The 26,574-nt window shown below is 42.3% G+C and overlaps 1 protein-coding gene across 2 annotated transcripts in view; it reads left to right on the forward strand.

Moving 5' to 3' along the window:
• Nucleotides 1-26,574, forward strand: part of MAP3K3 (mitogen-activated protein kinase kinase kinase 3) — a 72,358-nt gene that overhangs the window by 5,764 nt on the left and 40,020 nt on the right. The window contains exons 2-5 of one of the 2 annotated variants that reach the window (XM_024130258.3): nt 2,787-2,908; nt 4,525-4,617; nt 14,152-14,192; nt 22,653-22,752. In XM_024130258.3, coding sequence (XP_023986026.1) covers nt 2,787-2,908; nt 4,525-4,617; nt 14,152-14,192; nt 22,653-22,752 — 356 coding nt within the window. The remainder of the gene's footprint in view (nt 1-2,786; nt 2,909-4,524; nt 4,618-14,151; nt 14,193-22,652; nt 22,753-26,574) is intronic. The other variant, XM_028498406.2, reaches the window with a different exon arrangement.

Raw genomic sequence — 26,574 nt, forward strand, 5'->3', positions numbered from 1 at the left:
CGAACCCGTGTGCCCTGCATCGGCAGGCGGACGCGCAACCACTGCGCCACCAGGGAAGCCCAAGGTTTTTTGTTTGTTTGTTTGTTTTTTTGCCTTAAGTTTCACAGCAGCTCTGTGTAATGATACTTTTATTATCTCCATTTTACAGATGAGGAAATTGAGGTTTAGGGAGAATAAGTAATTTGTTTAAGGCCTCTTAAAGCCAGGTCTTTCTGACTCCAAAGTCCATATAACTGACTACTGCACTCTAAGAAAGCTGCTATTTGTTTTTAAAAGGTTTGTTTGTTTGTTTTTATTTTTTAAAGAATGCGTACGGTAGCACAGATAATTCAGTTAAAATCCCAATCCAGGAAGAAATGCCTAAAAGAACCACTCGATTTGCTTCCTGTCTTTATCCATGTCCTCAGTTTGAAGTATCAGTTTAAGAACCAGGGCTTCCCTGGTGGTGCAGTGGTTAGGAATCCGCCTGCCAATGCAGGGACATGGGTTCGAGCCCTGTTCTGGGAAGATCCCACACGCTAAGCCCGTGTGCCACAACTCCTGAGCCCGCGCTCCTAGAGCTTGTGCTGTGCAACAAGAGAAGCCACTGCAATGAGAAGCCTGCACACCACAACGAAGAGTAGCCCCTGCTCGCCGCAACTAGAGAAAGCCCGCGCGCAGCAATGAAGACCCAACGCAGCCAAAAATAAATAAATAAATTTATTTTTTTAAAAAAAGAACCCGTTTGCCTCTAGAAATACATGCAACTTTGACACAAAATCAGATTCTATTACTTTGTTTCACTTGTGTCAGTTGTCCCAGATTTCAAGAGATAGAACCAAACCATTCCTCTAGTGTGTTCTCAGCACTGGAACTACCAAACAAGTTCTTATCCATTAAGTAATGCCAGGAATTGGTTAGCTTCCTGGAAGCAGAATTTGTCAACCTGATAAACCAGCTCTTACAATAGCATCATCTTATACAGAATTAGAAACAATTTCTTTAGTCATACTTGTCATGGATTTGACTTGAAAAGCATGTGTGTGTGTCTGTGTGTGTATATTCACATCCATCTTGTTTCAATATCTGAGTTGAGACAACTGAAATTCTCAATTCTAAGGCTGGTTACTTTGATACTGAAAACTACATGCATTCTGCTATTAGGACTATCACTGGATGCTCCTCAGAAAACACCCACCTAGTCATAATCATAATGACCCCAATTTACTGTTACAGTTGGCCCAATAAATTTATGTATATATAATATTTAATGATATATAAGCCAATTTAATATGTAAGCCTATATATATATCTTATAAATATATATAAGCTAGTCATCCTAGCTTAGATGTTATGCTCTAGTTTTAAAATCTTGGTTGGGAGGTTAAAAAACAAAACAAAAACCAAGCAAGTTCCCTTTAAGGAGCCTATAGGTAAATTGTGAGAAAGTATAAATTAATTGATGGGATGTATGTGTTTTAATTTTGACAGATGTCTTTCTGTAGACACCCACTTCCTCATTCGTTATCTCATTTACCTCATTCTTTTCATACTACAACTATATCACTCATACTTTTGTATATATTTTGAAGTGGAATTAGTTGGGAAGCTACTCTACTGGTGTTTTTCCTGCAAGTCTTAAATCTAATCTTACTTTTCTGAGCAGACAAAAATCTCTTCAGGGGCACCCTTCTCCTTCCTTTCCTGCATCTCCTCAGAGGGCATGTAGGGCACCCAAACAGATTTGGTCTAGGAAGAGGGGAGAGGCAAATAACGCCGCTTTACTTCCTATACTCCATGCTGCTCTTTCCTATCCACAGGGTATTAGAGTATTTTCAAGGGACAGTCATAAAGCGCAGAAGATAGGCACACTCTGTGGGTGGAGTCTTGTACTTCTTTTAAGGTGTGCCCCAAGTCCCTAAGTGACTCATTTGTCACTAAAGCAAGTGTAACAGCTCATTCCTCATGTTTCTTTGCAGATCAGCAGATTTATTTTCAACTCCCCAGTGCTATTTGAGTAGGCAAGGATCTCTTGAAGGACCTAGGAGGATTTTGCAAAACATGGAATTGGGCTGGTTTAGGTTCTGGGTTTTGGCCAGTTGTCTTCATTGCATAAGAACTCTAGTGCTCTGTGCTATGTCAAGAAAGGGGGATTAAAAGTAATCCCAGTAAGGTAGAGACAATGCATTGCTTGGTCAGTTAGGGAAGAAAAACAATAGAACTAACTTTTGACTTCCCTGTGGGAAGCAGAAGGCCTATAAACTTGTAAAGAGTTGGGAGGGGGCATTCAGAGGCTAGGCTTGTAAAACAACTTTTGTTCAAAGCAGCGACCTGAGGTCCTTGTTTGGTACCTTTTAAATATGCTCTCCTGTGTACAGTAGTTTAGGAATAAGTCTGACTGACTCTGTCCCATAATCAGCTCTCCATGAATTCATCTTTTCACTCAGTACTCTACTACACTGTGCTGTGTTGTTCTTCACTCCAACTTTTCATCTATATTTCCTGGTTGAGTTTCTCTGGCACTGGAAGAATTGGTCTGTTTGAACACCTCCCTTGCCCCCAGTGAATTGGTAGATATTGCTGCCAGAAATCTGATTGGAGAGCTGTTAAGAATCCATTAAAATTCAAATTGCCATAGTTTGACCTCAGTTATGTACTTTTCACAGATAGCAAATTCATGTGATTATAGTTACAGGGTCTCTCATTTCACCTGGGCAGAACTCCCTGAGTATTAGTCATATAATTTGTGAAAGTACTTCTGTGGTCTGTATTAAAGTACCTAGCCCATGTGCTCTGTTTCTTTGCAGACGAACAGGAGGCATTGAACTCAATCATGAAGGATCTGGTGGCCCTCCAGATGAGCCGACGTCCCCGGGTACCTGGATATGAGACCATGAAGAACAAAGAAACGGGTCACCCAAATAGGCAGGTGTGTGCGGCCATGGCTGTTAACTAAATTTGTTGGGGAGGGGTTTTCAGGTGGGAAATATGTGAGAAGCCGGTGATACTCTGATACAGGCTTGAATGCTATTGGTCCCTTCCCTTAACAGTCTGTTAAATGGTAAGTGATACGTACTAACCAGGTGTGGGTCGTGATCTGGAGTCCCAATGCCTTGTGCATCTCACCTTGTAAATAGTGTTTCATCTGTGGAGAGTAAGAATAATTTCTTCGCTAATTATGGGGACAGTATTCATATACTTTTTCCTTTACTGATCATTTGGCAAATATTTTATCCAGATCCACGATCCCTAACTTAGAAACTTTATAGCTTTCTTACAGTATATACTCAGGAAAAATTAATTAATTTTAGTATTGGTTTATTTAAAATGTAATTAGGAAGGGAAATTTATTTAATAAAACATCATATATATTCTGAAAGTAACAATGAGTGATTTTGTTATTGTTGTTTACAGTTGTTTCCCCCCATTAACTCAGGTAGTTGAGAGTGCCTGTTTTATTGAGAGTTGTGTGCTGCTTTAGGAAAACAGCTTCTATTTTGTTAACATTTAAAGTTGTGCCCTGTTGAGAACCTTCTTCTCGCCTCCAGTGTCACTGACCTCCCTGTTGCCTAGGCCCTTTGGCCCACAGAGAGGAGTGAGTGACGGGGAGCTTTCCTTCCTAGTGGGTATCAGATGGCTGAGTTTGGTGTGTTTGATGATATCCTTCCTTGTGGTTCTCTTCGTTATCAGCTAACCTTCTCTCTCCTCATTTGCACCTTGTCTACCAATTCTTCAGAAGTACTCTTGGTTCCTGGAGAAAGTATAAGGGGCTAGAACTTTTTCTGTCTGAGGTTGGCTAGATATAGCCTCCCAGAGTATTTCCTGCCTTTAGGAAAACTAGGGACCCCAAGTCCTTTTGTTTCAGTTATAACATAAGGAATAGTTTAGAAAGCTTTTATTTTTTGTGTTTACCTTACAGAACTAGGGGAACAACAGAATAGGGCCCATTCTTGTACTGTTTTCATACATTATTCTAATTGTGTGGGTTCTCACTTGCTGTAACTCACTTCTATTCAAAGCTGCTTTTGGAAGGAGCATTTTACCAGAAGTGAATCCCCTCCCCCAGGCTTGAGCCTAATGACCTCACTTTCCTTCCTGTCTTCCTATGTGGAGTGTGCTTGTTAACGCTGCTCCAGTCAGCTGATCTTTCTCCAAATGGGACTATTAGCGTGGATGTCAGTTAGTAGGTGAAAAGGGGAAGCTTTCTTGAGTTGGAAGGCCTAAAGGGACTCTGCTAAGAAGAGGAGGGGTGGAGTGGTCTCTGATCATTCCTTGAAGGGAGTTTACCTTTTAGGAATCCTGTTTAGGCCTAAAAGCTATTATAAGAAAAATCCTGATCTTTTACCGTGCCTGCTGCTGTGTTATTGGGGGTGAAGGCAGTGGTTATGAAGGTAGAAGCCTGTGAAAAGGAATGACTAGTATAGAGGAAATAATCTTAACAAGCGGTACTAGCTCTTTGGACCCACAGTTTACTTGAATATCGTCAAACTTTTTCTGTTGCATGAAGGATACAAATTATTAACCTCAGTTTTTTTGTTTTTAAAGAAAAAACACAACAGCAGCAGCTCAGCCCTTCTGAACAGCCCCACAGTAACAACAAGCTCATGTGCAGGGGCCAGTGAGAAAAAGAAATTTTTGGTAAGGAACAAAATTACCCGTTTAAGCTAAAGTGTGCTTTTAAATCTACTAGTGCTGGAAGAGTTTGGAATTCATTTCCTGGACAAATTGTTTTAGTGGATTTGCAGGGAGCACTGGTTACTCATTACCTGTGTGCTGTCACCATTTCTCACAACAGTATTATTCATAAGCAACCTCTATCAATGCTGTCCAGTAAACTTTTGTGATGATAGAAATGTTCTATATTTGTACTGCCCAGTGTAGTTGAGGAACTGAATTTAAAATTTTATTTAATTTTAATTAATTTAAATAGCTACATATGGCTAATGGCTATTGTCTTGGATAGCACAACTTTATATACTGTATAAGGGACTGTTGATTTGTTGGGCAAGAAATTAAGTACACGCTTGGAGATGTGCACATCTCCTTGGTACATTCGTTCCACCACACAGGTCATGAGTTTCTGTGCATTGTGATAAGCTCATCAGTGGGAATCCCTGCTAAGAGTCTACTCCAGGGGGCATGGGGATCTGGGGGGGAATATGAAGCTTGGAACTAGCGTGGCTGTTTAGAAATTGAAGCTCAAAGTTTTATGCTAATATTGGGTAAAAGGGCAATGAAAACGTCAAAATAGCTTCTCCCCTTATTAAAGTCAAGGTTGTAGAATGATCTCTCCTGGGAAGTATAGCAGATGTTCAGCTTCTGACCAGGAGAAATAGTCTTCAGCAGAATCGTGAAAGCAGAAGGAGAGAGAGAGTCTCAGTGATTGCATTTCCAAGGAAGGATTGGGTGACATGAGGATGGTGGGAACATTTAGGGGGAGAAGTTTTTACAGCTCAATGTAATGAAAAGAGCCCAGCCTGAGTCCTGAGATGTTAATAATCTGTTAACGTAGGACTTTACAGTTTACACAGTGAATTCCCTTTTTAAAAATTCTTGGTTTTGTTTGCTTGGGCCTAGGACAGGATTAAACGGTTTTCTCCAGTAGCAATTCTTCTGTCAGAAGGTCCATGCTTAGGAGGAGAGAGGACTGAAAGATCAAAACCTAATTTAGATGGCTAAGAGATGCCGAATTGGCTTAAGAAATGTCAAATTGGGCTAAAGATTCAAATTGCAGAGTCCCAGGTGAAAGTACCCAAGTGTTTTGGCCACCAGGAAAGGTGGTTTGTTCAGGGATGGAATGATGTTGGCAGAGGCAAGCAGCGCTTCAGAGTGAAAATGTCAGCGCTGAGATTGGCATAGCCTCATGGGGCTCAAGCTTGGCACAGCAAGGAATGCCACAGGAGCTGGGGGTTCACTGACAGAATCGTTTGGGGGCTGAGGCCTGGAAGAACGGGAAATCGTAATTTAATACCTCTGCTTGGCAAGACTTCAGATATCCTCTTCCCTGAGTAAACAAGCTAGGCAATTAATTGAAAAAGAGAATCATTTGAGAAAAACTAAGCATTCTGAGCGGCTATGGAAGTACAGGGGTATGAGGCACTTGGTTATTCAGCTATTTGCTAAGAGTTAGGATCTGTGCTCTGTATTCTCCCACCTGGACATTAGGTCCCTGGAAGCCTACAGCCGGTTAGAGCTGGCTGCATGTTCTTAGATATGTGTGGCACATCCTCACCTGGGGCCTGTGGATGGTTTTATAGGCCATGAAGGGCAGACCCTTTAGCAGTCATCAACTAACAGTGCTTTATCAACAGGTGCTATTTCTCTGTGAGGGCGACAGCTTAGTGTAGTGAAAGGAGCACTGGCCCAGAAGTCATTGAGTTGTTAATAATCCATTAACATGGGATTTTACAGTTTAGAGAGTGCTTCCAACAACAGTTAACAGCAATAACAACAACTATAAGCTAAACTATAAGCGTGTGTATAATACTTGAAAGTTTACAAAGTGCTTATGCAAAGATATTAAGTAGAGCCAGGAAGCAAACCCAGATCTTCTGACTCCCGGTCACAGTAATTTTACCATGTGTAAGTCTGATAACCTTTTTAAACCTCAGTTTTTCCATCTGAAAATACAGGCATGGTGTCTACCTCTGAAAGTTGTTTTAAGATCATAGACAGAATATAAAAGATTTTATATATTGTAAAACAAGGTACGGGTGTAAAGTGGTAGTGACTACATCACTTCTGTTATGTTCGGGCATTGTGGGTATGAGCGCTAGTGAAAGCTTCTAACCAGAAGTATGCAGATTGTCATGGAACTGAAAGGGTTAAGGTTTTCTACCTTTATTGGATTGACATTACTATTTATCAGATGGTCCTTTGCAGACTTATGAAGCTAACCTGATATATGAAAGTCCCAGTAGAAGAAAAAATAGAATCCTTATTACCATGGATTCCTGTTTCCCTTGAATCATATCACGGTGGTAGGCAGAGGCTTGAACAGAGCCCAGGGTCTGGGTCTGACCCTCCAGATGTTCACTAGTGGGTGCTTAAGAATGGAAAAGTTGCTTTCTTCATAGCAGGCGCTAGAAGGGCAGGCTCTTGGCTATCAGTTATAGAGGAGGAGAATTCTAGGAGCTGTTCCTCCACAGGGTCAGTGATTGAGCAGACTGTCTTTTGCTTTTACTGTGATAAACCTGACTCTTCAGGACTTCCTTTCTCTTTCATGGGTTGTTGATGAGATAGGCTGACTAGTTTGAAAATAAAGCATAATACAGTATACAAGCCTCATATTCTATTTTGTAAGATGCTTCCTTTTTTGTGTGTAGTAGTTTATTAACTAGCAGTAAATAACTAATACACTATTTCATCATTGATTTATTCAGATACTCACTGAGCCCCTGCTGCATGCCAGGCACAATGCTGGGACTGGGGATATAGAAAGAATTAGGGTAGGGAAGAAGGTTGCTTTATAATCACCTCTTCCACTGATCTCTTAGGACTTTCCTGAGTCACACAAATAAAATTATTTTTGTTGCTCTTTTCTTCTCATTTATTTACTTTCTTTGGCAAAATAAGGATTCCAGTGCCAGAGATGTGGGAGCCAAAGGTGTATAGCAACTACAGGGAGGGGGAGCACTGCAGGATCAGAGAGAGGGTACCAGAGACAGTGGCTAGCTGGGGCCTGTGCCAGGTCAAAGGTTCACAAACCTTTGTTTAATAAAGGTTTTTTTTGAATTCTTGGGAGTCTTCTTGGGTTACATGTTCAGTTGTTGAGTTCAAACTTTGAGAAGGTCATGTCTACTTAAGTTTGGTATCGTTGGTCACTCCTTTTGCTCCCTGAGTTCCCAAATCTGCAGCTCAGCCTGGAGGCCTGCGCTGTCCTTCTCCTGGGCATGGCTCTCACTCTTCCTTTCACCACATTAGCTCTGGTGGGCAGGGGACTTGAACCTGCCTAGATCTGAACTTTTGTACTGGCACTTCTTTCTCAGCAGCTGTGGCACCTCTCCATTCAGTTCAACATGGGCCTATACTCAACCTTCTTAGACAAAGAAATGTAAGTTATATTCCCTGTACCCTAGGAATCGTGCAGTCTTATGAGAAATATGTTAAAAAAAAAAGAAAAAAAAAAAAACTAAGGTACGATGTGACTATGCCTAAATATATGGTACAGATACTGAGAGCCACAGGAGGCCAGGAAAGTGAAAGATGAACTTGGGCCAAAGGAGTTATGGAGTCATTTCTGGAGGAGGTGGCACTGGAACCAGGCAGTGAAGGATGTATAAGAGTTTAGTTAGGTGGAAAGAAGGAAGTATGGCACTCCAGGTTGGGAAACTGAATTATTAAAGGCCTAGGGGAAGGAATGAATATGGCATATTTCAGGAAATAGGGTGGGCATTGATCTGGCTGGAGAGAGGGTTCTCTTTGAGAACAAACAGTGTGAGATGATTAGGTAAACTGAGTGAGCTTAAATTCCAGAGGGCTTTGAATGATATTAAAGAACTTAGACTTTATTCCATAAGTCATGGGTATCGCTCATTACTTTTTGAACAAAGAAGGGATGTGGTGAAAGCGGTGGTTAAGGTGACTGAAACTGTGGAGGAATGTAGAATGTGCTGGAAGAGAGGAGCTGAGAAGTACAGAGGCTGCTTCAGGAATTCAGGAGGGGAAAGGGGCTCCAAGAGTGACAACTGAGAGAATGGGACGCAGAGTCTCATCCTGGAGTCCCTGGAGGGGAGAATTGGAACTTGCTGTCTGGCTGTGAGAAAGGGAAGGGGAGGAAAGAATCGAGCAGAACTCAGCGGTTTGAGCCTGGAGCCGTATTAGAAATGGCAACACTGAGAAGGGGGACTAGTTTGGGAGGGTAGTTGACGCAGACACACATGGCTAGGTTGAGTTTGCGACTACAGTGAAATACTCTGAGAGTGTGTGCAGGTATGTGTGTATATTGCTTTTGCAGGTACACAATCCCTTATCTGCAACTCTAAAATCCAAGGAGTACTGCAAACTAAAAGGTGTTTTTAAAAATTTTATTTATTTTTAAATTTGCAGCAAATTCATTTGGTAACAAAACTTGGCCTGAATGGACACAGGGCTATTTACAGTCTTTATTTATTTGACTAATTGTGAATATTCATACTTTTCAATACAAAAACTAGCTTTTGCTCTTTTGCTCTTAACAGGTAAACCCTAAATCTTTTTTTTTTTTTTTTTTTTTTTTTTCTTTGTGGTACGCAGGCCTCTCACTGTTGTGGCCTCTCCCGTTGTGGAGCACAGGCTCCGGACGCCGCAGGCTCAGCGGCCATGGCTCACGGGCCCAGCCGCTCCGTGGCATGCGGGATCCTCCCGGACCGGGGCACGAACCCGTGTCCCCCGCATCGGCAGGCGGACTCTCAACCACTGCGCCACCAGGGAAGCCCAACCCTAAATCTTAGTGACTGTACGGATATGGCCAGCACAGGGAAGGGGAAGACAGTGTTCTCCACAGTCACTTAAGGACCCTGATTGAAGGTGGCTCCATTGACCTGGCACGCGCGGCTGCCAGGGAAGAGAGTGGTGAACTCAGCTTTGTTCCCAGCTGCTGGTTAGAAATAGTTACAAAATCCCAAACTAACTTCAGGAGAAGCTAAGCAGTGCAGAGGGGTGCACAGAATGCCTGTGAGCATTCTGCTCTGCCATGGAGTGCTGCTCAGACACCTTCCCCCTGGAGGGGCATCACTTAACATACAGAACACGTACCACTACCTCTCTAAATCCAAAAGTGCTTTCTGAGACACTTTCGGCCCCAAGGGTTTTGGCTAAAGGATAAAGGACCTGTATTACCATTTTTTGAGCACTTATTTTTTGTCAGGAACTTTTCTCATATCTTTATCCAGTTATTTCATTTAATTATTTTGATAACTCGATGAGATAGATACTGTCACTATTTTCACTTTTCAGATGAGGAAACTGAGTCACAGAGAGATTAGTTCAAGGTTACAACAAGGAGGTTATAGAGCCAGGATTTGAAGCCAGACAGTTTGACTCTAGTGCTACATTCCTAACAATGACTTATCTGCCTTATATCCGTGGCAGACAGATGAGGTTTCGCTTGAGAAATTGGGGCTGGACATAGAGATTTGGGAATCTTCTATTTAGAGGTTGCCTGATTTTTAAATTCCTGCCGAGGAGAAGATGTGAGAAGAGGGAGAGAAATCCAGAGGCCAAAAGTCCAAACATTGAGGCACAGTTACATGTCGGGGGAGGGGTGTGAGAAGGCATGAGGAAGAGGAACCAGCAAAGAAGCAGAAGTGGTTAGAGTGGTGGCAGGTTCCCTGGCTTGGGATAGAGTCACAGAGGCAAGAGGAGAGAACCTCATGACAGAGGACGCCGCTACCAGTGCGAAATGCCTCGGAGGGGCAAGGAGGATGGTGGGCAGGAAGGAATTGAATCTAGTTAGCTTTATCTGAACTTTCTTATCCATGGCTTATTCTAGTCAGCCTGACAGGGGTCACTCAGATTTAGGAACTTGGCAGATTTGGGCACACCATGTGGTACATGGAAGCCAGTCATGGGCCTGCATCCTGCTCTGGAAAGGCTGTAGCCACATCAGACAAGGGATTCAGAAGGCTAGGCGTCTTTGTTTACACTGCTTACTAATCACAGGCTAGGTTAGTCTTGAGTAGGAGTGATTTGTGGTTTGAGGCAAAAGTTTAATTCCCTTTCTCACTAAATTCAAGTAGAATAGTATTCGGATTGTGGCCCATCATGAAATAAATTGAGTTCCTTCAGTCCCACAAAGGGACAGAGGGGATTCCTTCATAGGTGCATCTAAATATAATGTCCCAGTTTCGAATGAGAGCTGTTGTTATGTGTTTTATGTGTTTTTATGTTATGTGTTTTTTTATTACTATAAAAAATTAGATAAAAATCAACAGGAATAATTTTTTTTTTAATCAACAGGAAAAAAGGGAAATCTGAATAAACTATGGGCTTTATTTAACACATCAATATTGGTTAATTAGTTGTAACAAAAAGAAATGGGGCTTCCTTGGTGGTGCAGTGGTTGAGAGTCCGCCTGCCGATGCAGGGGACGCGGGTTCGTGCCCCGGTCTGGGAAGATCCCACATGCCGCGGAGCGGCTGGGCCCGTGAGCCATGGCCACTGAGGCTGCGCGTCCGGAGCCTGTGCTCCGCAACGGGAGAGGCCACAACAGTGAGAGGCCCACGTACCGCAAAAAAAAAAAAAAAAAGAAAGAAATGTACCATACTAATGTTACTGATAGGGGAAACTGGGGGTGGAGGGGGGAGAAGGGTATATGGACACTCTCTGCTCTATCTGCTCAATTTTTCTGTAACTCTAAAGCTGTTCTAAAAATAGAATCGATTAATAAAATATAATAATAATGAGTGCTACACCAAGGTGTGCTGGGCTGTGAGCAGGAGGAGGTGAAAGGAGTGGTAACCAGCTAGCTGTAGGGACAGACAGGACTGCAAACTGCGGTGAGCACTTGGGATACTCCAGAGCTAGTTGTGGAACCAGACAGCGTGGGAAGCTGGAGACAGCATGTCAGGTGGGGCAGCGTGTTGCAGGCGCTGTGCTTCTGAAGGCCTTGCCACAGGAACTGCTTAGTAGTTCAGGGGAAGGAGAAAAAGAAGACAGTGAAAACACTGCTGTCACTCATGCAAACCTTGAAGCCCCATGATAACTTCCTCTGCGGCAGTGCCTCATCTTTCTGCTTGTGCGCTCATGTTCACGCGTGCATGTGCACGCATACACACACAGTCTCTCTCACCTGGAATGCACACCAGAGGGGGCACACTGCCTTCCCATGCCACCTCCTCCATCTCCACCTACGCACAGCCTCAGCCAGAGCCTACCCTGCTGGTTCCCCAGGCCCCATAGCTTCCTGCATGATCGCTACCCTGGTCTCCTGATGCTGGCTCCGTTATTACTCCATCTCCTCCGTGAGTTCTGAAAAGTAAGGCCTCAAAAGATCCTTTGATAGTTTCCTTCTTTCAGTGCTCCCATTGAAGCCCTGCATCTGTGAGTAAAATAAACCTCCCTTGCCTGTGTGACACTTAAGTTGTAGCATATCTGGGCTTCTTTTAAAGCATTATAATCTTGAGAGAACTTGTTTAACTTCATTGTAAATTAGGTTCTCCTGTAAAATAGACACAATAATAGTACCTGTTGTGAGGGCTAGTTTAATTGATATATGTAACATGCTTAGAACAAGGCTTAGTATGTAGTAAATCCTCAGTAAATGTTAACTATTGTCATATTATTAGTAATGGGATCGAGTGGCCCATATGTTACATCAAAGGATGAAAGGGCTGTATCAGGGCTGTATTTTGAAAAGTTGTCCCGTTGCAGGCCTGCTCCTCAGGGGAGCTTTGCTGTCCACTGTTTAGTTTGTGAGCTTTTCAGGGTCATGAAGCTCTTTGTGCCTCCATTTCCCTGTCTTTAAAATAGTGAGTTAGAGGCTGTATTCTTATACTTTAATTCATTGACTCTCAAGGTGTGTTCTAGGACCCCTAGGAAGTTCTCAAGAACCTTTCGAGGGTCCATCAGGTCAAAACTATTTTCATAATAGTATTAAGATGTTCCTTGCCCTTTATACCCTCATACTCTTAAGAATGTACAGTAGAGTTTTCCAGACGCTGCACAATACGTATTATCACAACAGTTTGAAAGCAAAAACTGATATGAGAATCCAGCTGTCTCCTATTAAGCCATGCATTAAAGAGACTGGCATTCTCTCACTTCACTTTTTTAAAGTTTTTTAAATTAAAATGTATTTATGTTAACACATAACGGTTTTTAATTATTTTTAAATGAATAAAATTTAAATTTTCTCGGTTTTAATTTCTAACATGGCAAATATCAGTAGATATAATCTACATAAACAAAAGCTTTTTGGGGTCCTCAATAATTTTTAGAGTGTAAATTAGAAACACCAGTCTAGTTCATTTGACTGGAAGGGAATTCTAGCCCCCCAATCTCTTGGGAAAAGGAAGTCCTGTGTGCACCCACCCTACCTTTCAGCTTTCTCCCTTTTCTGTCATCTTTTCTGTCTGCTCTATGTTCTTCATCTTCAGATACTCTGAAACCCTCTTTTTTCTTCCAAGCCAGTTTTTTAATTTGTCAATCTCAGTATAATTTTCATTCACTGACCATGAACTTTTTTACCTCCCCCACTATTAGTTGTTGGTTTCCCGACTATCTTAGTTTTCTTTTTCCCCTGTACCTGGTCTTTTCTTCTATAATATCTTCTCCCTTTTCTTGTCATTTTTAACTCCCTCAAGTTGTTTGTTTGCCCTTTACAGTATCTCTCGTCTCCTTGATTTGTTCCTTAACATTCTAACACTCCAACCTCGTCTTAATTTCTGACACTTACACCCAACTCTATCCTTCAGTCAATTAGTCTGTTTAATAAGTATTGTAAGCACAGATATATACTATTACCTTTGCTTGTCACTGAAGCTACAGAAACAAGAGAGACATGATCCCTGTCCTCCTGGAGCTTATAGGGTACACATGATGGTCATTTAAGCTAGAGCTGGGGACAGTTATAAGGTATTTGTCCAGAGTGCCACTTTACTCCCACTGAGGGCAGCCTTGAAAGGATCGTGGAAGTCATTAGTAGCAGCAGCAACCATTTATTGCATGTCTACTATGTATTAGGTATTTTACTTACATTTTCTCGTTTAGTTCTCATAGCAACTCTGTGAATTAGTTATGTTTAGCCCTACTCTGCAGATGGAAAAACTAAGACTTATAGAGCATAAGTAACTTGGTTGTGGTCAGAGAGCTAGGAAGTATCAGTATTAAGATTTCTTTTTCTGTCTAGTTACATCAGCCCAGAAGGAACGGTGTCCTGGCCAGGAGGTGGTGATATGGTGGGAGAACTCCAGAGCCAGTTGTGGAAATAGAGAGTGTGTGAACTTAGAAATGATATGTCAGAGCAGAGCACCTGAGCTGGGGCAGCCACCAAAGGATCTTGTCCCAAGAGCTTTGTTGCCGCTGAGGTTAGAACTCATTGAAAGGAATGCCTGTCGGGGTAGAGAACCTCTAACAGGAGCCATCAGGGATGTCTGCCTAAGGTTGCTAAAGGACTGCCTGAGGCTTACCTGGGAAGGGCAGGAGTGACACACGCCAGAGAACCCGCTAACCTGTCTATCATTTCTTTGGCAGAGTGACGTCAGAATCAAGTTCGAGCACAACGGGGAGAGGCGGTAAGTCTGCCTTCTGATGAGTGGTTGTGTTCATGTGTGCTGCATTTCTTAGAAAGTGTTCAGCTTGTGGAAGCCGTTGCCCTGGAGTGATTCCTGTGGGGTCACTGGCTGGGGAATGGGGTTGATAGGGCATAAAGGGGAAAGTTTCACCCTTGGTTTGGCCTACTGATTGAACCTTGTTTCTGGTCTTAAAATTGGAAGCCATTTCAACTGCTAATGTTTTACTCTTCTGCTCTTATTTTGCTACTGTGAGATCCACCATCCTGCTAGGGGAGGAAGTCAGGACCCCAGCTCTACTGAGTCATGGCTTCCAGACACACTGACACTGTGCCAGCCATGGGCATCAGAGGGAGATGAGGATTCTCCTGTTACGTGGTGCCATTCCCATCCCTGGTAGAGTGTCCGTGGTTTTGTCCACATCAGGGGTCAGGTTGGTGAATTGGAAGTTTTTCTTTAAAATGTCTTGGGACTTCCCTGGTGGCGCAGTGGTTAAGAATCCGCCTGCCAGTGCAGGGGACATGGTTCGAGCCCTGGTCTGGGAAGATCCCACATGCTGCGGAGCAACTAAGCCTGTGCACCACAACTGCTGAGCCTGTGCTCTAGAGCCTGCGAGCTGCAACTACTGAAGCCTGTGCACCTAGAGCCCATACTCTGCAACAAGAGAAGCCACCGCAATGAGAAGCCCGCGCACCACAACGAAGAGTAGCCCCTGCTCGCTACAATGAGAGGAAGCCCGTGCGCAGCAATGAAGACCCAACTCAGTGGAAAAAGAAAAAAAAAAGTTTAAAATGTCTCTAGGTCATGGGAAGCTGCATCAAGTCCCTCAGTTGTGAAAGATTTCAGTTCATTTGAGGACATAGAAAGAGGGAGTTTTCCGTCTGCATTCTGTATTTTACCTTGTTAGGGAAGTGAAAGTAATGTTACAAAACCCTTGTATCCTTTTCTCCATTGTCAGTATTTAGTTTTTTGTAGGAAGTCAAGGTAGAAGTTCTCAGTGGAGAAAAGTGACTCCACTGAATTTCTCAAGTTATTTTAAGGAAAACCTTAAAGAAAGCATATAGAACTCTGGTCAGGGGATATTTGAGACCTTGTGTGTGCATGTATGTGGCACAAGCATGCTTTTCAGTATCTGTTTTCCCCCTCTTTGCCTTTCTCTCCCATTGATAACTGCCCCGCCCTTTTTCCTTTGCTTTGAGCATTTGGAGGGGCAAAGAGCATACCCATCAGTATAAGATCCACCTACTTTAGGAGTCCCACCAGAGGACCTTAGTGCCTTCAAATGCTCTTGTACTGGTAGTTCTCTACTGCTGGCATCTTTCAGCCCACTTTGAAACTAGCTCCGGAGGAGATCTTTGGCTGCTGTTCTCCCTTAAAAAAATACATTCGGAAGCCTGCAAGGTTGTCAGAGGTTGCCGGATGGAAACATTGTACAAAGAGTGGTCTGCAGAGCCAGGGTTCTGCTGCCGCCATCTGAGTTCTAGGCCTGTTCCAGGGCCGGAGGGAAGAAGGTCTTCTGAGCTCTGTCCCCAGCTGTTTGTCCTATGACCTGCCAGTAACATGGAACTTAAATTGTCACTTCATTGCTGCTCCTTTTCACACTTCTGACCTGACTGGGTTTTGGAGGGATTGCCAAACTTGGAGCAGCAGAGAGTTTTCAGAAGTATGAAGATATGAAATCAAAAGCTCAGTTGTGTTGGAGCCTAATTACACAGTTACGCTCCCCTGAATTCCTGTTCCCTAAGTGGTATGCAGCTACAGTGAGCGGACTTACACTGAGAAAGTGTATGTGTTTAGTTTCAGAGATGCTGCCAGATCGAAACCACAAATATTTAAGGTGGTCAGGCTTTTGAAGCCCTGAGCGGCAGTGTTGGTATCAAGGTTTTGAAAACTGCATTCTCTTTTTATGGAGCTGTTTTTGGGAGCCGTGGCGTTTCACTGTTTGTGTACTGTGTGTGGAATTGAGGACTTTATAAAGTCGGTGTGGGGAAGCCAAGTTCAAGCTGCTCTGTGCCAGACAGCTCTGGTTTCGTGTATTTCATGTCTTAGGATTTTGTAGAAACTGTTATTATGGGCTTTCTTTACTTTTTACAGGGAATATGGACAGTATCTACCTAAATGTTGTAGGCCCTTATAGAATTAAGAATTTACAGAAAAGAGGAAAGAAGTAGTGACTTTTCCCATTCGTCATTGCCAGATATCCATTCTGGTGGGCTGACTTTCCCTTTGCTTTGGAAGGGTGGGCATCAGACTTCTACCCTTCCTCCCTCTTAGCCTCAGGAGGGCAGAAGAGGACTGTAGATTAGGATCTCCTTCCCTTTGTGTCTGAACACTGGTGGGGATGGTTGTCCTGGGTGTTAGACCCCTCTTTGAAGTACTGGCCTAAAAACGTCTCTTATTCAAGGTGGTAGCAGCAGCTTAGATCTTACCAAACCTGGGAGTGCTGGTTTCTGATCTTGACCAGACTTTTGGGCTGCTTTTGGGGGTTTTGAATGGCTCATCACCAGGCCAAATGCAGGAAAATTTATCTCTGAGCCTGATGTTTTCCTAACTGTGCTAGAGACATCTGAGTGATCTCCTCGTATTTTATTCAGAAAGGCTGGCCCCGGGGACTTCCCTGGTGGCACAGTGGTTAAGAATCTGCCTGCCAAGGCACGGGACATGGGTTCGATCCCTGGTCCAGGAAGATCCCACATGCTGCAGAGCAACTAAGCCTGTGTGCCACAACTACTGAGCCTGCACTCTAGAGCCTGTGAGCCGCAATGGCTGAGCCCGCGAGCCACAACTGCTGAGCCTGCGTGCCGCAACTACTGAAGCCCGTAGGTCTGGAGCCGTGCTCCACAGCAAGAGAAGCCACCGCAATGAGAAGCGTGTGCACCGCAAGGAAGAGTAGCCCCTGCTTGCCACAGCTAGAGAAAGCCCATGCGCAGCCAAAGACACAATGCAGCCAAATAAATAAATAAAATTGATTAAAAAAAAAAAAAGGCTGGCCCCTTTTGAATTAATAGAAAGGTATTCTCTCAAAAGAATCCAGAAAACACTCGTATCTAGATAACGCATATCTAGATCGCACCTAATTATTGCTTGGGACAGTTGATTTGAGGGAAAAAAAATAGCAGGATTACAATATGGATGGATTTCCTGGTGGATATAAACTAATACATTCAGCAGTATAATTTCCAAAAATGAAAGGTAGTAGTGGATGAGGAAAAGTTACAGAGAAATTATCTTCCTGAGATGTTAGGCATTGTGTGAAGGATAGATTATGGTTTATAGTAATATCCTATCAATGTTGTTCAGTAGAACTTTCCACTGTAATGGAAAGGTTCTACAGTAATCCCTTGGTAGCCGAGGAAATTGGTTCCAGGACCCCCGTGGGTACCAAACTCCTTGGATGGTCAAGTCTCTTATGTAAAATGGTGCAGTCTTTGCATATAACCTATGTACATCTTCGTGTATACTTTAAATCATCTCTAGATTACTTATAATACCTAATACAATGTAAATGCCATGTAAATAGTTGCCGGCATGCGGCAAATTCAAGTTTTGCTTTTTGGAACTTTCTGGAATTTTTTTCAGATATTTTTGATCTGTAGATATGGACCTGTGGATATGGAGGGCCGACTTATAGCTGTGTTCTCCAGTATACTAGGCACTTGCCACATGTATCTAGTGAGCACTTGGCAATGTGGCTAGTGGGACTGAAAGAGTCAATTCTAAAATTTAATTTGAATTTAAATAGCCACATGTGGCTAGTGGCTACCATATTGAACAGCACAGTTCTAGATGATAACAGCTTTTACGGTGCCCACTGATTTCAGCCAGCCAGATTTCATTAAAATCCAATGGCTTACCTATCAAATTACCCATGACATTTTTCACAGAACTAGAAAAAATAATCCTAAAATTTATGTGGAATCATAAAAGGCTAAGAATTGCCAAAGCAATCCTGAGGAAAAAGAACAAAGCAAGAGGCGTACCCCTCCCAGACTTCAGGCAATACTACAAAGCTACAGTAATCAAAACAGTGTGGGATTACCACAAAAACAGACATTTGGATCAATGGAACACACAATAGAGAGCCCAGCAATAAACCCACATTACCTGCCATCAATTAATCTTTGACAAAGGAGGCAAGAATATACAATGGAGAAAAGACAGTCTCTTCAGCAAGTGGTGTTGGGAAAGCTGGACAGCCACATGTAAGTCAATGAAGTTAGAACACACACTTACACCATACACAAAAATAAACTCAAAATGGCTTGAAGACTTAAATATAAGACATGACACCATAAAACTCCTAGAAGAGAACATAGGCAAAACATTCTCTGACATAAATCATACTGTTTTCTTAGGTCAGTCTGCCAAGGCAAGAGAAATCAAAGCAAAAATAAACAAAGGAGACCTAATCAAACTTACAGCCTTTTGCACAGCAAAGGAAACAATAAACAAAATGAAAAGACATCCTATGGACTGGGAGAAAATATTTGCAAATTGGCGCAACTGACAAGGGCTTAATTTCCGAAATATACAAACAGCTCATACAACTCAATAACAAAGAAACAAACAGCCCAATCGAAAAATGGGCAGAAGACCTAGATAGACATTTCTCCATAGAAAACATACAGGTTGCCAACAGGCACATGAAAAGATGCTCAACATCGCTGTTAGAGAAGTGCAGTTCAAAACTACAATGAGGTATCACCTCACACTGGTCAGAATGGCCATCATTACAAAGTCTACAAATAACTAATGCTGGAAAGGATGTAGAGAAAAGGCAACCCTCCTACACTGTGGATAGGAATGTAAATTGGTGCAGCCACTATGGAAAACAGTATGGAGATTCCTCAAAAAACTAAAGTTGCCATATGATCTAGCAATCCCACTCACTCCTGGGCATATATCCAGACAAAACTATAATTCAAAAGATATATGCACCCCTATGTTCATAGCAGCACTATTTACAATAGCCAAGACATGGAAACAACCTAAATGTCCATTGACAGACGAATGGATAAAGAGGATGTGATACATATATACAATGGAATACTACTCAGCCATAAAAAAGAACGAAATAATGTCATTTGCAGCAACATGGATGGAACTAAAGATTATCATACTAAGTGAAGTAAGTCAGAAAGAGAAAGACAGGACTTCCCTGGTGGCACAGTGGTTAAGAATCCGCCTGCCAATGCGGGGGACATAGGTTTGAGCCCTGGTCTGGGAAGATCCCACATGCTGTGGAGCAACTAAGCCCATGTGCCACAACTACTGAGCCTGCGCTCTAGAGCCTGCGAGCCACAATTGCTGAGCCCACGTGCCACAACTACTGAAGCCCGCACTCCTGGAGCCCGTGCTCTGCAACAAGAGAAGCCACTGTAATGAGAAGCCCGTGCACCGCAAGGAAGAGTAGCCCCTGATCACCGCAACTAGAGGAAGCCCGCACGTGGCAACAAAGAACCAACACAGCCCAAAGTAAATAAATAAATAAATTTATTTATTTTTAAAAAAGAGAAAGACATACCATATGATATCACTTATATGTGGAATCTAAAATATGACACAGATGAACTTGTCTATGAAACAGAAACAGACTCGCAGACATAGAGAACAGACTTGTGGTTGCCAGCGGGGAAGGAGGTGGGGGAGGGATGGATTGGGAGTTTGGGATTAGCAGATGCAAACCATTATATATAGAATGGATAAACAAGATCCTGCCATATAGCACAGGGAACTCTATTCAATATCCTATGATAAACCGTAATGGAAAAGAATATGAAAAAGAATGCATGTATATGTGTAACAATACTTTGCTATACAAGAGAAATTAATATAACATTGTAAAATCAACTATACTTCAATAAAATAAAATTTTTAAAAAATGGCTTAGATCCCTCTTTCCTGTGGCTTACTGCTTCTTCCTCTGGTTATACCACTTCCCACTCTGGGGGAGCAGGGAGTATATGAAAGAACCACACACTTCTTCCTGTCAGTATGGAGGAGGGCAAGAACTATAGAGGCGGGCTTCCCTGGTGGCACAGTGGTTGGGGGTCCGCCTGCTGATGCAGGGGATACGGGTTCGCGCCCCTGTCCGGGAAGATCCCACATGCCGTGGAGCGGCTGGGCCCATGAGCCATAGCCACGGAGCCTGCGTGTCTGGAGCCTGTGCTCCGCAACGGGAGAGGCCACAACAGTGAGAGGCCCGCGTACCACAAAAAAAAAAAAAAAAAAAAAAAAAAGAACTATAGAGGCTGATGGCTGAGTGCTGCTAGTCTGCCACACACTAGTCAGATTTCATCTAAGTCTAGACATGCTAACAGATTAAGGTGGTTTTAATACACATTTTCCCCTATCACATTAAGCATCTTTTCGTGTGTTTATTAGCCATTCATCATATCCTTTGCTTGTGTTTCTATTGGATTGTCTTTTCCTTACTGATTTTTGCAAGTATTTTCTCCAAGGTTGGTATTTCTTTTTAACTTTGTTGATGGTTTATTTTCCCATCAAAAGTGTAAATTTTTGTTGTCAAACTTGTCTTCTTCCTTTTTGTCTTCTCTATTTTATGTAATGCTTAGGAAGACCTTCCCTACTCTAATATTTTTTTCAATCCTGTATTTTCTTTGTATATGTATATATATATATAAAATATATATGGGTTTCTGATATTCTTTTCTGTTTATCTCTTTGCTTTTTTAAAAAAAATATTTATTGGTTGCGTGGGGTCTTAGTTGTGGCAGGCGGGCTTCTTAGTTGTGGCTCATGGGCTCCTTAGTTGCAGCACATGGACTCCTTAGTTGTGGCATGTGAACTCTTAGTTGTGAAAGGCATGTGATGAGATCTAGTTCCCTGACCAGGGATCGAACCTGGGCCCCCTGCATTGGGAGTGTGGAGTCTTATCCACTGCGCCACCAGGGAAGTCCCTCTTTGCTTATTTTTGTTTTAATTATTTAAGTTTTAGGGTGTTGGGTTGGTCCCATATAAAATTGCCACTTTTATATGCAAAAATTGTTGACTACCTCCAGTATCATATAGTTAAACCTGATGGATGCATTAATTAAAGCTTTTTATTAAAAAAAATTTCAAGCACACACAAAAATAGAATGATACTCAACCCCCAAGGACCTGTCACCCAGCTTCAACATTATCAACATTTTGCCAACCTTGTTTCATCTATCCCCACTTGCAAATTTTGCTGTGACATTTAATGACAAATCATTTTAAGACCGTGTGGAGTCTTATCCACTGCGCCACCAGGGAAGTCCCTCTTTGCTTATTTTTGTTTTAATTATTTAAGTTTTAGGGTGTTGGGTTGGTCCCATATAAAATTGCCACTTTTATATGCAAAAATTGTTGACTACCTCCAGTATCATATAGTTAAACCTGATGGATGCATTAATTAAAGCTTTTTATTAAAAAAAATTTCAAGCACACACAAAAATAGAATGATACTCAACCCCCAAGGACCTGTCACCCAGCTTCAACATTATCAACATTTTGCCAACCTTGTTTCATCTATCCCCACTTGCAAATTTTGCTGTGACATTTAATGACAAATCATTTTAAGACCTCTTTGAACATGTTCTTACTCTACCATCTATTTATAGAAATTGTTCTTTGAACTGACCTAGAGAGTCTCTCTAGAAAAGCGTCAATATCAACACTACTTACATGCACACGTGTGTCACTGGTTAAGAAAACTGATCAGGCATATAACCAACTCAAGGGGAATTCCTGTGACTATGGCAGGAAATGTCAGTTCTGAGGATAATCAGCCTTGAGATTACTGTGGCATCTCAAAAATGAACAATGGAAGAGACCTTTCAAGTCCTGGAGTTGAGTCGTTTAGGAGTTAAGACCATGTTTTCAGGACTGCTGCTCCAATCCCCAGGTTTTCTTCCTAACAGGAATATTTGAAGCATAGTTTTTAAATCCAGGTATCCTCCTATGATACTGCACTGTCATTGACCGAAAGAGCTGAGCTGAAGTGGAAGAACAATGGTTGAGATTGAGTACTGCTCATAGGTACTATTGACAAACCTGAGAGATGCTCAGAAGAAGGGTGAAAAGATAAAGGTAGATGTAAGAGAAGAAAAAAATACAGAGAAAGGCTAGCTGCATGAAAAAAAGAGAATTCTATGTTGAAAAGAAAAGGAAGATAACACTCAGGAGCCATAGCTTCCAAACCCTGCATTTAAAATATACAGTTAGGGGCTTCCCTGGTGGCGCGGTGGTTGAGAGTCCGCCTGCCGATGCAGGGGACACGGGTTCGTGCCCCGGTCCGGGAAGATCCCACATGCCGCGGAGTGGCTAGGCCCATGAGCTATGGCCGCTGAGCCTGCGCGTCCGGAGCCTGTGCTCCGCAACGGGAGAGGCCACAACAGTGAGAGGCCCGCGTACCGCAAAAAAAATAAAAAATAAATAAAATAAAATATACAGTTAACCATGATTTCTGTTCCTTTTCAGAATTATAGCATTCAGCCGGCCTGTAAGATATGAAGATGTGGAGCACAAGGTGACGACAGTGTTTGGGCAGCCTCTTGATCTACATTACATGAACAATGAGGTATGAAAGATGGATGGTGTGCAGGCAAGGGAGGCACAGCTGCCTACCTTTTTTCTCTCTGTTTAACTGAGGATTTCCTAGTTTGTTCCTTTAATGTCATCTTCAGGTTTTCATTTTCTGGAGCCTCTTAATTCCAGTAATTCTGCGATTTCTCTTTTTTGTTACATGGGAGGTTACATAGCTATGTCCATTCCCTCTGCTCATTCAGTGCTGGTAGCTCTAATACTCCATGGTGGAATCAGGTACGGGATTAGGGTCAGGGCTTATATTGTCTCCTTTACATTTTGTAGGTTATCTTTTTCCTTCCAGCACAGCCTTAGTAGCAGAGGGTTCAGTAGGGCTGGGGAGGTGTGGAAAACCGGTGGGTAGATCCGCTATTGACAGGCATAAATGCTGGATTCTTCTCTCACAGTTTAACTTCTGATTGTAGCTGGTTCCAAACGTTAGCACCTACTCTAATGATTTCTTTAACTCTTAGTCCTCCTAACCCCGCCCAACAGCCATTTTATGTATTCATACTTTGAACATCACCCAGGAAGGAATTCTTTTGAATGTCAGTTACTTGGCTGCTTTCCCAGCTCCAAGGAACATACTAGAGGCTGCAGTCTGCTTAGGCTGGTGCTTTGCATTAGTCTGAAAGGCACTGTGTTTGTGCCCAGTAAGGAGGCTGCATCTTGAGGGAACTTGAGTTGCGGGGCAAGACAGGAAAGCTGGGTAACCTCATGGCTCTTTGAGAGTCAGGTCCTTACTTTGTAGTTTTTCTTTTTTTAAATTTATTTATTTTTATTTATTTATTTTTGGCTGCATTGGGTCTTAGTAGCTGCGTGGTCTTTCTCTAATTTTGGTGAGCAGGGGCTACTCTTCGTTGCGGTGCGCGGTCTTCTCATTGCAGCGGCTTCTCTTGTTGCAGAGCATGTGCTCTAGGCACCTGGGCTTCAGTAGTTGTGGCACATGGGCTCAATAGTTGTGGCTTGTGGGCTCCAGAGCACAGGCTCAGTAGTTGGGGCGCACGGGCTTAGTTGCTCCGCGGCATGTGGGATCTTCCCGGACCAGGGGTTGAACCCATGTCCTCTGCATTGGCAGGCAGATTCTTAACCACTGCTCCACCAGGGAAGCCCCCTTACTTTGTAGTTTTATTTTTTTATTGGTTGGAAAGTTAAGAATTTCCCATACTTTGGGGCTTAAATCTGTAGGAGATGAGATTTGTTGGCAAAAACTCTGTGGTCCTCTTCATATAAAATGTACAACCACAACTGGATATATGCACTGCCAAATAGCTAACAAAAATAACACCATCTGATTTTTGCTTTTTGGATAAACTTTAGAAATACAGCAAATTTGAAAAATAAACCACTAACTCTATAGTTAATAAATAACACAGATGTAAGTATTTTAAAGTATGTAAAGTAACACATTTTAAATACAGGATATGAGAACCCCCCCAAATACAAATGTCAAATCCATAGAAGTTTAAAAAATTGCAGCTCGGGGCTTCCCTGGTGGCGCAGTGGTTGAGAATCTGCCTGCTAATGCAGGGTACACGGGTTCGAGCCCTGGTCTGGGAAGATCCCACGTGCCACGGAGCACCTGGGCCCGTGAGCCACAGCTACTGAGCCTGCGCGTCTGGGGCCTGTGTTCTGCACGGAGAGCGGCCACGACAGTGAGAGGCCCGCGCACTGCGATGAGGAGTGGGCCCCAAGAGAGGCCGCGATAGTGAGAGGCCCACGCGCCGCGATGAAGAGTGGCCCCCGCTTGCCACAACTGGAGAAAGCTCTCACACAGAGACGAAGACCCAACACAGCAAAAATTAATTAATTAATTTTAAAAAAATTTGCAGCTCAAGCATCAGTGACTATATAAGAAAGTGAGGCTAAAGTCAGCCAGCCAATCAGCATTGAAGAAGGTGTTCTTTAGTTAGTAAAGACTTTTCTGGACGATTTAGTACCACTTGTTCTCTTTCCATTAATATTTCCATTAAGAATTTCAGATGTCCCAAAATCCATTTTCAAACTCTTTTGCCAAGGGAATGACTGCCCAGAATGTTGGGCATTCCTTTATTCAAATGTTTATACAGATATTGATTTTAAAGCCAAATATAAGTAATTGTCATTATTTTTTGAGTCAGTGAAGACTAATTTATTTGAGCATTTATTTTTCATCACTTTGTTTTTTGTTATTTTTTGTTTTTGTTCTTTGGCCACACTGCACGGCTTTCAGGATCTCAGTTCCCCGACCAGGGATTGAACCTGGGCCATGGCAGTGAAAGCCTGGAATCCGAACCACTGGGCCACCAGGGAACTCCCATAATTGTTACTATTTTAAGTCATTCATGTCTTTCCGTAGTCTGCTAATGTCAGTGACCAAGAATTGACTAATCTACATCTTATTAATTTCAAATGTCTCAACTATTTTTCTTTGCCCTCTAAACCCTGCCTTGTCAGGATTTGTGAACCACAAATGAAAAAATCTGTTGAGATTTTATTTTATTTATGTTTATATTTTTGAAATAATAGCTTTATTGAGATATAATTCACCTACCATAGAATTTACCCTTTTATTTTTTAATTTACATTTTAAACTGTATAATTCAGTCATTTTAGTGTATTCACAGAGTTGTGTAACTAACATCACTGCCTGATTCCAGAACTTTTTCATTACCCCAAAGAGAAATCCTGTACTTCTTAGGAGTCACTTCCCATTCTCCCCACTCCCCAGTCCCTGGCAACCACTTATTTACTTTCTGTCTCTCTGGATTTGCCTATTATGAACATTTCATATACATGGCATCACACAGTGTGTGGCCTTTTGTGTTTGGCTTCTTTCACTAAGCATGTTTTCAAGGCTCATCTATGTTGTAGCATGTCTCATACTTCATTCCTTTTTATGGCTGAATAATATTCCATTATATGGATATACCACATTTTGTGTATCCATTCATCTCTTGATGGACACTTGAGTTGTTTTCACTTTTGGCTATTATAAATAATGCTGCTATGAACATTTGTGTACAAATTTTTATATGAACAAATGTTTTCAATTCTCTAAAATATACCTAAGAGTGGAATGGTGGTTCTTGTAGAAACTCTGTATTTAACTTTTGGAGGAACTGCCCAACTTTCACATATCAACTGGTACCACTTTACATTCCTACCAGCAATGTATGAGGGTTGCAGTTTCTCTACATCCTCACCAATACTTGTGATTCTCTCTTTTTTTTTTTTCTTTTTTAAAAAAATTACAGCCATCCTAGTAGGCGTGAAGTGGTATCTTATTGTGGTTTTTAATTTTCATTTCCTTAATGACTAATGATGTTGAGTATCTTTTCATGTGCTTATATTACTTTGGACAAATATCTATTCAAATCTTTTGCCCTTTAAAAAATTGGATTGTTTGTCCTTTTATTGTTGAATTGTAAGAGTTCTTTATATATTCTGGATACTAGACCCTTATCATACATTTGCAAAATTGTAGTTGTTTTTTTTTTTTTAAGTTAAAACCTACTCCAGTAATTTCTTTATCTTCCCCTATCTCCACCCACCCCTTCCCCGCCTCCCCCAACACCAGTCCTTATTTATCCCTACTTTGAATGTTACCCAGGAAGGAATTCTTTTACAATATGATAAGATTTGTAAAATTTTCTCCCATTCCATGGGTTGTCTTGAGGTTTTATTTTAGGTTTTTTTTTTTTTTTTTGCGGTACGCGGGCCTGTCACTGTTGTGGCCTCTCCCATTGCGGAGCACAGGCTCCAGACGCGCAGGCCCAGCGGCCATGGCTCGTGGGCCCAGCCGCTCCGCGGCATGTGGGATCTTCCCGGACCAGGG

This window comes from Physeter macrocephalus, chromosome 14 (assembly GCF_002837175.3).
Source record: "Physeter macrocephalus isolate SW-GA chromosome 14, ASM283717v5, whole genome shotgun sequence".
NCBI classification, from domain to species: Eukaryota; Metazoa; Chordata; class Mammalia; order Artiodactyla; family Physeteridae; genus Physeter; species Physeter macrocephalus.